General features: G+C 46.1%; 1 protein-coding gene across 1 annotated transcript in view; it reads left to right on the plus strand.

Moving 5' to 3' along the window:
- LOC115324085 (neprilysin-4-like) overlaps positions 1-5,308 on the plus strand; it is a 155,384-nt gene extending 150,076 nt beyond the window's left edge. Inside the window, exon 20 of the mRNA XM_040218150.1 lies at positions 5,209-5,308. Coding sequence (XP_040074084.1) covers positions 5,209-5,308 — 100 coding nt within the window. The remainder of the gene's footprint in view (positions 1-5,208) is intronic.
- Positions 5,309-12,625: the final 7,317 nt, after the last annotated feature.

Raw genomic sequence — 12,625 nt, forward strand, 5'->3', positions numbered from 1 at the left:
TAAGGACTTGAGGAGCGCTATGTCGTAGGACGACGGACTCGACGACGAAAAACTTGGCGAGTTCCACAGCAGTCCCCGACGGAAGGGCTTCTGTCTCGGCGTATCGTGTGAGGTAATCGATGGTTACGATTATCCAACGGTTTCCTACGGTTGAGTGCAGAAAACGACCAAGTAGATTCACTCCAATCTGCTGGAACGGTGCATTTGGTGGAGGGATTGACTTAAGCAGATCTGCCGGCTTCGTCGGCGGTTTCCAGCGCCGCTTTCACTCCTACCATTATCGTGTGTACAGGTGGACGGTTTTGGGAAGCGTAGGGCAGTAATACTTTTCACGAATACGGGCCAGTATCCGGCTGTAACCAAGGTGTCCGGACTTCGGGTCGTCGTGATAGGCTTGAAAGATATTCTCTCGAATATCGGTTGAGATTACCAGCATTCACGGCAAGTTGTTGACCCCGAAGTTCTCCTCGTAGAGTACACTTTTTCGAATGCGAATGTCGACAGGGCTCGTGAGAAACTGCGGGGTATGGTACTCCCTTTCCCTTCTATGTGCTCTATTTGTGCGCTCAGTTCAGGATCGTCCCGTTGACGTCGTGCCATCTCATCGGTATTCACTGCGCCTATGACACAGTCGTCGTCATCGTCGCCGCTGCTAACGAAAGGCGTTTCGACGGGGCTCTTGACAGGCTGTCGCCATCGTTGTGGTTGCGACCTCACTTGTAGGCCAAAGTCATGTTGAACTCTTGTAATATGAGACCCCATCCAGCGAGGCATCCTGACGGGTCGTCCTTGAGGTTCGCAAGCCAGCAGAGCAAGTGGTGGTCCTTGACTATGCGGAACAGGCTCCCGTACAAGTACCGACGAAACTTCGTGATTGACCAGAGGACCGCAAGACATTCTTTTTCAGTCGTGGAGTAAATTATCTCCGTCATGGGCAATGTCCGAATTGCGTAGGCGATGACTCGCTCGGTGCCTCCTTGCACTTGAACAACTATCACTTCAAGTCCTGCGTTTCAAGCGTCCGTGTGAATCTCGATTTCCGCATCCTGATCGACGAGTCCAAGAACAGGATGAGTCTTCGCTTCAGCTCGTCGAGTGCCTGCTGCTGCTCCTCGGCCTGATCGAATTTCTCGGCGTCCTTCCTGAGGTTTTTGAGTAGTGCGTAAATCCTTGCGAATCTTGAACGAAGTGCCGAGCGTAGGCACATGGTCCAAAGGATCTTCGCACAGCCTTCTCGTCTTTCGGCGCTGGAAATGCCGCGACGGCGCGAGTCTTACCTGGATCTGGGCAAACGCCTTCGTTACTAACCACGTGGCCTAGGAATTTCAGTTCGTCATAGGCGAACCGACACTTCGACGGCTTAAGGAACAGTCCGGCGGTCCGTATGGCTCGGAGAATAGCTCGGAGTCGTCGTAAGTCCTTGTCGAAGTCGCCGGAAAACACTACGACATCGTTCAGCTAGACGAGGCAGCTCTGCCAATTCAGTTCTGCCAGTACGGTGTCCCTGACACGCAAACACGCTGCTGGCGCCGTGCATAGTCCGAAGGGCTATGCACGGCGTGAGCAATTAACTTTCCAGCCAGCAAAAAAACTTGCGCTCGTACAGTCCATTTGGCGTGACGAAAGCTGTCTTCTCTCAGTCCCGTTCTTCGACTTCGATCTCCCAATAACCGCTCTTAAGGTCCATCGATGAAAAGTATCGAGGGTGGCGTAGCGGCCTAGCGTGTCGTCGATGCGGGGGAGTGGGTAGACATCTTTCTTCGTCGCCGTCTTCAGTTTCCACTAAACCACGCAGAACCTAAGCTTTCCGTCCTTCTTCTTAACAAGTACGACTGGAGTGGCCCACAGACTGCTTGAATGCTGAATTATGTCATCGTTCAGCATCTCATAAACTTGCTCCTGGATTACCTCTCATTTTTTTACGAAGACGTGGTACGGCGATCGATACACAGGGAGCGCGTCGTCCTTGGTAAGGATGCGGTGGTTTCCAACGGCGATGTGGCGTACCTTCACCAACGTCGTAAAGCAGTGGCTCTATTCGGAGATAAGGTTAATACGCTGCCGTCGATTCGGACCTGGAAGCTTAGGGTCATTGCCGGGAAGCGCTGGCGACGTACAGTATCGCTGAAGTGGCGAGGATTCTTCAGTTCTCGCGGGGATTTCGGCGGAGTTCCGGAGCTCCTGGACGTGGCCCACAGCTGCTCTTTTCGTGAGGTGTTGCGTTTCTTGTCTGAAGTTCATCACGAGGACCCCAGTGCGCCCATTTAAACTTCAGCTACTCTTCTTGCGACGCGAATACCTCTTCCCAGGAGCAATTGAAGGTTGTCTTCCAGAAAAAACTTCTCCGCAGGTAGCTTCATCGGTCACGACGGGTACAACAGCACTTGATCGCGGCGGAAGGTTCACGTGGTTGTCAACGACTCGGACTCGGAGTTTGGAGTTTCACTGGAGGCGAAACAGCTGTCCGCATCGTCAATTTATTTTGTTCACGGTCGATGACGGCGCCGTATTAACACAAAAAGTCCATGCCGAGAATGACGTCTCTGGCAGAGTCTTGTACAACGACGAATTTACAGGGTACGTCTCGCCGTGAATATGGACTAGGGCAGTGTACTCTCCGACGGGTTTAAGAAGGTGTCCTCCGGCGGTTCGACTTTGTGGTCCACCTTAGTGCGTCATAACCTTCCGCATCGAGGGACCCTGCCATTCAAGTCTGAGTTGTCTGCCGTAAGGTCCAAAAGTGCTTATGCTTCGCGGCCGTCGATAACAACGTCTAGTTTGTTCTGCACGGTTGCAGAAGCGTCGTCGTTGCCATGCGTGGAGTCAGAAGAGTAAGAGCGCTCAGGCGTCCTTCGATCGTCGTCGGCAACGCCACCTCCGGGCTTTGCCACACTTAGTTTTCCCGGCGAGAATCGGGCAAGCGGCTCTCTCGACGGGACCGACAAGGTGGTGACACGGGAGGGCGCGGGGACGGCGAGCGGGATCCTCGGGGAGGAGCTTGCCCAGGGGACGGTGCCCGGCGCGAGAACTATTTAATATCCCTCGGTCGCACACCGTACCTCGGACACGGAGCGTCTCCCACAAACCATCCAAGTCCAATTTCACGGTAAGCACATCGTCGACATACGTGGCCAGCTTCAACGCAGTGGAAGCACACAAGTCGTCGGTCAGCCGTTCGCCAGACGTCGGTCTTTCTTGGCACAACTGGTTCACCGGGCACGTGCGCTCCATCTTCCTGGCGTCGGGGATACTACGTAGAAGGGTCGTCTCGTCAAAGTGGCGCCTGGTAGAGGGGAGCAGCCGGCAGCGACCGTCGGGCTACTGCGCTGTATGTCACCAATGGCTCTTCGAGTGAGGCCACGATGACGGGAGCCTCTGGCTGGATGGCTCGTTGAACCTCCTCTCTCACTACTTTGGCGATGGAAAGTGGTGCCGGGCTTGAGGCAGCGGGCAACAGCTTCTTCAGCTCTTCCTGAACGACTTCACGTATGATGTCGCGGATACCAGTGGAGCTGAAACTGACGTCGTAGCACGATAGCGAAGGAGCAGCTACGCTCGAGTGTTGATGGTAGTGGCTGGCTCTTGCGAGGAGGACACGCTTCGTGTTTATGCCTCAGTGATAAAATATTCGATGGTAGAAGTAGGGTTGCGAAAAAGACCACCGAAAATCCAATCCTTCACACCTCACATGAGGATCCGCAGCTTCTTATTGTCGGTGGCTTGAATGTCGGTGCGAGCGTTCAGGCGCAGAGCATCCTAGACGAAGCTGGTGTGTCTTTCATCAAGGCCTTGACTCCTTGTTCGAAGGAGGTTTTCGGCCCTCTCGCGTCGGTGTTGGCTGGCAAACGTCTTTTGGAGTTCTTGCTTGCAGACGTCTCGCGAAAGTTAAATTGGATTGGCTTATATCGTATAATAGCTTACATTAGGAAGGGTGACTGCGACAGCTTAACGAGGACCTCAATAAATCCTCATTGCTTAGCCACAATAAAATCAGTATATCAAGGCTTGTTTTTAGTAGCCTTATGTATGGGTCATATGCACTAAACACACACCTCACTAGAAGACTTAAAGAGTTTCTAGATAGTTAAAAATATTACAAAGCTCATGGAGCACAATAATTTTGCAAAATATTTATAGAGTATGTCGCCATACACGCAGGATCTGACCCTTAGAAAAGCGCTTCGGTGGAACAAGTTGATCCTCAACTTTACAATGGCAATCACATTAATTTGTGCGAAAAATACGTGTTTGCTTTTTTAAAGTTTAATGAATCGCATGAACCAAATAATTACAATATTAAAGATCTTTCTTAAAAGAAGTAAAGGTTCGCGGGTGAGAATATAAATCGCGTCGATCTTGACAATATATGTCTAACATTTTTAGCATTGCTGCAACTACGAATGCTGGTCACGTATCCCTAACGACCCCAGCAAGTTGTTACTAAGTATCCTTAATCCCTGTTCACTGCCTCCTCATTAAGTATCATAATCACACAAACACAGCATTAACTCAACTATTTGGACCACGAGCGTCAACTGAAAAACTGATTAAACGCGAGCTGCGGCAGCGCGCCGACGCAGCACTTGTATCCACTCTGTGTGAGTGCTTGATCGTTCTGTGAGGGCGTTAAAATTTTAGCGAACTGGCCTTACCATCTCCCCTATACCTCCAACCCGGCAGGACGTTGGAATCACCGTGCTAGTTAGACCAATCAACCGTCCGTCTTGCACATCGTGATCACGGTATCCGGGGGTATTCACGGACAAAGCTTGTGAGCAGAGAACGATAAAAGACATGCCACTGATAGTACTGCAAGCATATGTCTTTACAACCCTGTCAGTTTAGCTAAACAATAAATACAGTTTCGGTGGCGTTGGCCCACCACGGTGTAGAAAGCGAAGTTATGATTAACAAGAAACGTTGGACAGTTTGAAAATACAAAACTAGAGACAAGGAAAATATATCTCCCAGGATAATAGAGCATAAAAATGTGCACACCCTAGTCATCTTAATTCTCGTTGTGTTCAATATTCTGAAATAAATCAGTTCATTCAGCTTTCTGTTTTGGAATATTTTCTGTGATCAAAAATTACTGCCTTGATTTTTTAATAAGTATGCTCTTATACTTTTCCGTGAAGCACAGTTCTAACAAATTAGCCATCCAGACATTACAAAAGAGTAACTGTTTTCATTTCTTTTTTCACCCAGGGTGAACCTTCTAATGGGAAACTTTCCAGAATTCTTTCGTGTGTTCTCCTGCAGTCCTAACTCAACTATGAACATTACAAACAAGTGCACCATGTGGTGACCAAACGCGGGCAACAGCGCAATTAAAAAATCGATTTGAATAAAATTCCACAATTTAAACCTTGGATCTCTCATAGCGCGCATGCGCACTGACGCTATAGATATAAAAACTTTAAGTATGTAAAAAAAAAACTAAGAAAACACGTAGTGCATAAATATGCGTAATTGTTACTTTGCAGGCTGGTTTTCCTCGACTGAATTACGCGGCTCATTTTGCTTGAAACACTTTTTACATTGTTGAATATTTTCTTGCTACTTGTCGTTATTTTTTAAATATAGTCCGCACAGTTCGCAGGTGAAATTCTAATTAGCAACGCATCCTGAAAAGTGCAAGTTTAATCAGCACACAAAAAAATAAGTTCTATGATACAGAACTCATCATTAACATAACCTGACATGTACAAAACTGTAATATCTCGTCATATTGAACAACATTGAAAAACAAGTCTATCAATAGTCCGCACCCGTGGGTAGTCCTCTGCGCGTAATTTGTCAGATTTCAAACGTGCAGAGTTCTGGACTATAGTCCAGAATGTAGGGTACTAAAGAACTGATATAAACATTGACTACTCGATAACATCTCTCAATTCTATGTACCAAGCGAAAAATGGGCACTAATCTGGTCATCTCAAACTTGTAAGCATATAAAATAATCATCCACATTTCCGTTATAGGAATAACAACTCTTGCTGCGACATAATATTAATATTAATAACAATACAATACTATAAAACATTTACTTTCGAGGACTATACTCATGACAAAGCAGTCTGGTTTGTCAAAGCCGACAAGGGATTGTGTGACTGAACCCTTTAAGGTAGAAATGGTAACATATTCAATAGTAATATCAATCAATCAAACAATGTTTATTAAAGTGTCCAGGAACAACTAATCGGTCTTAGTGCTGGCACACTAAAAAAATGAGCAAAAACACACACATACAAACACGCATACACACGAGTGCAGAAGGAGAACGTAGTTCTCCAGTCTGGGAAGGAAAATATTAACATGTATGAAAGACACTAAGATCAACAAGCGAAATCAAAAGCAAAAAACAAAGACATCAACAGGTGTGAGAGCAAAAAGCAAAGACTACATCACGCTTCAACTGATCAGCCCTTTTCCTGCAAGAGGAGAATTTGAACAGCATTTTCGAACTTGCTCCCGCATGAGTTAAAAATTTCAATTGTGTCAGAGTAGCGATTACAACACTCCGCCGATCTTTGGATCAGGCTTAAGTGGCTAAAATGTCGAGCAATATAAAACGATTATTGGAGCCGTATAGGCACACGTGGAACTCTGAGGCTCACCTCGGACAGAAGGCTGGGAGAGTTAATCGAACCGTGCAGGGTCTTAAAACAAAAACAAAAAATCTGCCTTCACCCGACGCTGCTGCAGGCTCAACAAGTTGCCAAGTTGCGAGTTACACACACCGTTCAGACAAGGATCACCTTTCTCAAGGTAACGATATTTAAATATAGAAATAAATTTGTTTTGGACTCGCTCGACAGATAAACTGTTAGTTTCGGAAATGCCGTTCCAAACAACCGAGGCGTACTCTAGCTGGGATCTAACTAAGGAACAATACAGCGTACTAATAATAATAATAATAATAGTATTAACAATTAAGAATAATAATATTAAATAATAATAATAAAATTCCATCATTATTGTATTTGGTTCCCAGAAACCACCATAAGGTCTTGGTGCTGGCACACCGACATATTCAAACACGTACTAAAATGATAATTGTAATAATAGTACCTTTTGTTTGAACAAAACCAATGTTGAAAAGGTGACAAGGTGGCAAGATAAAAAAAAAAGCAGTGAGAAACAATTTGACGAGTCCCCGAGCCATCTAAGCTAACAGTCGTGATGCAGGCACCAAAATAATTTATACAATTAACAGGCTAAGAAGCATGGATTGATAATTTCGAGCATTGATATATTTGCAATCATCTTACTCGGCACGTTTTAATTAGACTCGTAAAGTACTCATTAAACGCATTTGACCATTTTTATCTTCAGAGCTCTTAACCATTGTGGTTGATCTATTCCGCTTATTTTGTTCAAAATGAACCACCCAAGACAGGTTTAGTTTTTTTCGTGTTTTTTAAACAACGTCGACTCTGTCATTACACGAAACAAAAAAGTAAGAAAAAATGGGTTTCTATTGCATTTCAGAATTTTTTTTCTATAATTTGTTTCGATAACGTCTGAAAACTGTCAGATGTTCGATTTATTTTGTTTACATAATTGTTTTATATAACGCATTTTTCGTATGACGATTTGTGAGTAATTCTTTTGTAATCAATGGTTTCCGACCTTTTTTATCAGTGCATAATCTTTTTTTTCGGAAAGCAGCTTTCATATACTTTTTTTCCTGTTTTGTTTAAGAAAAAATCTCATGCGTTTTCTGCATATATTTTATGAGAACATCATCCCAATCCAAACGAGATAGTTTCTGTCTGAAGTCGTAAATGTGACCAGGCGTTATAATCTGAAAGTGTATGGCGTACTTATTGTTATGCTTTATGTTCACAGTTTGCTTTTTCTTTATACACATCAATATACCCAAGTGATCGTTTATATAAGCTATCACCACGCCAGATTTGATATACGAGCTTGTATTAAATAAATCCTATGATTTCGATGATTCAGTCGAGGTTCTTTTGCAGTATTTACCATATTTTCACATCCGTTCGCTTTATGAGCGCATGAAATTGTATTGTAATTTACTTGTTGTTTAAATTAGCATGTTGACATTAAAATCGCCTCCCATGACTACGTCGTATTTATTTTAATTCGTGATATTGAAGAAAAACCTCCAAGTAAACCAAAAGGGAAGAGATGGTTCCCACTTTGCGGGCAATAACACACGTCGATAATGCTCTGTTTGATCAATCAGGGCAGCGTCTCGCAGGCTTCGTGAACGCTGCAATAACGAAACTATGGGTTGCTTTCTTGCATTTTTAGATTTATCACATTTATAGAGATTTCGTGTGCGTTCATGTAGCCGCCGTTGTACTGGATCTTACGTTTTTACTATAAGGCAAATTTCGGATTTTTTATTGAAATACTAGACAAGTGATGCACACTCTAAGAAAAAGCCCGTGCGTCCTCTTTCCCGTAGAACACTCGGAGAGCTAATCATCGCAATGCAAAACGTCACGCTTGCATTGCTTAATGTCACAACTCAAACTGCGTTTTTGGTCTAATCCTATGTTTCGGCACCGTCATCCGCTGAACTGCCTCTGTAAGCTGCGTTGATTGGCTAATGGAGAGATGTGCGGGAAAGGAGGCGTGCAGATTTTTTTCAGAGTTCAAGAAGCCAGAGCCTGTGCCCTTGGCATCGGTTTTGAGTCTCAGGCATGCTGATCACATTGCATGGTTGGGACGTCGCATTTTTATGTCACAATAAAGGTAACATTGTGAACGCTGTTTAATATATTTTTTTTAACACCACGCGCATGGTACTTTAGGCTCAATAAAACTCCTGACACTTTCAACAAGCGGCGATGTTACAGCTGCCGTTGCACTCTCTTTCGCCCTTATCCAGGCGGAGACCTGTACGCTACTCGATTCAAGTAATCAAATTAATTCTAATCGATTAATTTAGAGTAATTTTGTAATCATCAGAATAAATTTATTAAAAAGTAATTCCAAGCATAACGTACCCAAATGACTTGTAACCGTTACTACCTTCCCCTCTCCTTCCTAACGCCGTCCTTTGTACAGCTTCCCACCAAGGAATAATGGAACCCAGTTTCCGACAAGAGAGTGGTTTAGGTGGATGAGAAAGTTAAGCAGTTCATGGTTGGGGTGATTCCAAACCAATAACAAACAGTACGAAGGACACGTTTTCAAATCAGCTTAGCTCTCCGAGGTCGACACTCCAAGGTGGACGGCTCCCCGAGGTCACGACCGAGACAAGTTGCCCAGGCCTCACGATCCAAACAAGATTGTGTTGTGCGTCTGCAAAAGCTTAATGTACGATGAAACGCCGGAGGTACACTCTTAGAAAAAAAGGGTATGGATAGTCCTCCCTTAGGGGAGGAAGGGTTTGTAACCTATATTCCTTTAGAAAGGGAGAAACTTTCGTCCCTGAAGCAGGGGAGCAAAGTTCCTCCGTCGCCTGCATCCCATTATGGCGGCCCTGAATCCAGCAAATCGAGCTCAATAAGTCTTAACGAGGACTCTACGTCTCTTGTATGGGACGAGAGGAGCAGCAAATAAAAGCGTACACGAGCTTTTCACGAACTGAGTTTATTTCCGAAGCCAGATTCCCCCACAAGTACAGAAACTTGCGTTTCGAAAGCAGTTACTCGGTCTTCTCGTCGACAGCATTGCGATGTTAAACGGAGACAACCGATACCCAGTTACTTCGCGCACTTTGCGTCTTACCTTTGGTGTTCCTTGAGTCACAATTCCTTCGTCAACCGCACATCACTGAGAATGGCAAACTCAATCCGCGAAACCAAAAGCCGCTCTTGAAAGAACGAACTCGAAGCCGCTGTTTATCGCGTAGCGTGAAAGAAGGTTAAATCGCTTGCCACCAGATGGCAGGGTCAAGCAGAGTAGTTGCAAGTTGCTAGGCCAGGTGGCGCTAGGTACCGCCCAATTCATGTTCTACAAAAAATAATATTATTTCCTCAGGCCACTTTCGCGCCATAGGGACCCTCTACCATACGCACATTTCGCATAGTACAAGCATCAGGTGAACATATATTGAGTACATACAAATACAGTACAGCGGCACACCACGCTAGCCCAAACACTACACCCGTTCTCTGCGTTTCCGTCTTTTATACTGGTCGTTTTGAACGTACGGAATTTCTCGGTGACTGAATAAACAATAAAAAATATTCCCAGCATGTTGATTTTTTTCCAGCAATGTCATACCTCTGTGAGTATTTTGAATGGCTCAGGGGATGAATCTCTTATTAAAAAGCAAAACTTCGATCACGCCGTAATTCTTCGAAAGCCATAAATGAAGCCGCTCTAATGCGGTTCGAAGCCATGAGTTTCTTTCCCCGCACGGCACGTTGTAGCCTGCATTTCTATTGTAGTGTTTGTTTCTCTATTTGTGCTGTTCGCGCAAAGCTGCAATTTCCGTCTTGAATTAATCTCTGTAGAGCGGATATTCACTCAGCTGGAAGTGATGCTTCACGGGCTGAGAAATCGCTTTTCGATCAACTTGAATGCAGTCAAAGCCGCGATTTGCGGCAGGTTTTAAGTGCACGGAGCTGCGCCGTGGCGAGCTCGAAAACTTCTAGCGCTCATTCCAGCGCGCCACTTGGAGGGCAGTTTCTCCAGGAACCGTAGTATATTTAAACGGCAAAATAAAAGGTAGCTCTTTTTTTTCGATTTTACCTGTTTTTAATGCTAAAATTCCCCACAGTAAATATACGTACTTTCCGTCACGATTTGTTACTGTTGTCTCCTCCCCAGAGCGCAATCGCTCTCGGGGACGAGACAACAGTCAGTCACATTGGTCACTATACGATAGGAGCTTACTATTCAGACTAGCGTTCCCACATGACTATCCGCACGTCGATCGATTGCACCTAATCCCTCAAGTGGTATTAAACTTTTTAATGTAAAGCGGAATGTCAACCTGCGACACCCCGCCCCCTGCGATCACGGCCCGACCAGCGACAACAATGTCTGACGGTTTACGATATCATCTTGTTGTTACACTACTGATACGCGAACACATGGTCACATCGGCGATAATCCCAGTCTTCTGTTCACAACCCACAACACTGCAATCACGATGTTGCTGCTATGTTGATGACACGCACAAATACAGAACTACGTTGCACGCCGGTTGCATTCGGCATCGGAAAACAGAACCGAACTCAGCACGGAAGGCACCCAGGCAGCCGGCAGCAAAACCTGCCTGTCTCGGACGCAGTTCCTCCGATTTCCATAACGTCGAAAACGTCGGCACAGTTCCGCGTGGTTCTGCTACTGTAGTTCCGTGCCGCCTGAGTCACACAATCCTTAGATGGCCATCTTACCCAGTGTACGCGGCGCTGCTGGCACTGCTCCGGAACTTCGCTGTTTCTAGCGGCTTCGTTTGCTCGTTTGATAAAATTAGTGATGAAAACGAAACTGCAACAGAAATGTTCTGCACGTTTAGACTAGAAGACGGAATTACAGGCGGCCTTCGCTGCCGCTGAAGCTCAACAAATCAACAGCTATTTATTAAACAACGTGCGCGACCTGCTCGGAAAACGAAACCGAAAGAAGATGAGTCGGGAGGGCGAAAGCTTTTCCCGTCTGCCTGGAGGAGAAAAACGTTTCGTTCCTCCCCTTTTCTCGTGTCCGCTTGGGGGCGCGTCAGTAGAAGGGAGGAAGACGCGCCGTTGCTACTTTCTTCCTTCATTTTTAGAGCGCAGCTCTTAGGGGCCCGTTTCCAGCCTGAGCGGCGTCGGCGTCGGCGTCGGCGTCGGCGTCGCCGTCGGCGTCGGCGTCGGCGTCGCCGTCGGCGTCGGCGTAACCGGGGGGGGTCACGTGACCCCCCCCCCCCGCCCCCGAGGTCACGTGACCCCCCTCCGAGGTCACGTGACCCCCCGAGGTCCCGCGACCCCCCAAGGTCACGTGACCCCCCCCCCCCCCCGAGGTCATGCGACCCCCCCCCCCCCGAGGTCACATAACCCCCCTCCCCCAAGATAACGTGACCCCCCGGGGTCACGTGACTACCCGCAGGTGACGTGACCCCCCTCAGTACCCTTCCCTACTCCTCCTCAAGAGCTGCGCTCCAATTCGGCGTTACAGGGATTTGTAAACGGCTTTCATTTTTTTCTTGGAGTGTATAATAAAATTGTTATTCGTATTCCCTCATGTATGAGCTACGTACGATCATGTACGATCATGTACACCAAAACAAAACCGCTGAAAACAACCAATGCAAAATGCAGATTGGATACATGCACGGCGTGCCAAGTTTAACATATCTGAACTATCTAGTCAACGAGCCATGTTTACCGGCGTATTTCTACCTGTAACTAATACTAGTGGTATTATATAAAAAAGAAAAAAAAGCCCAAAATGGTGTGTTCAGGACGGGAGCAGAGGCCAGGAAGGGATTCCACGAGGAAATCCCGAACTCAACTATTATACTTTCCGGACTATCTACATGTGCGGACTATACAAAGTAGTGGATATACCTGTTGCGCAACACACAAAAAAACAAACACGAATGAGTGGACTTTTATCAAGCGCAACTTTCAACTAGATTTATTCGACTCCAAGTGACTGCGAAAGGTTCGGATCGAGAATGCTAGGCATGCTACAAAGGAAGAAAATGAGT

The sequence above is a fragment of the Ixodes scapularis genome, unplaced genomic scaffold (assembly GCF_016920785.2).
Source record: "Ixodes scapularis isolate PalLabHiFi unplaced genomic scaffold, ASM1692078v2 PGA_scaffold1__304_contigs__length_218370807, whole genome shotgun sequence".
Lineage (NCBI taxonomy): Eukaryota > Metazoa > Arthropoda > Arachnida > Ixodida > Ixodidae > Ixodes > Ixodes scapularis.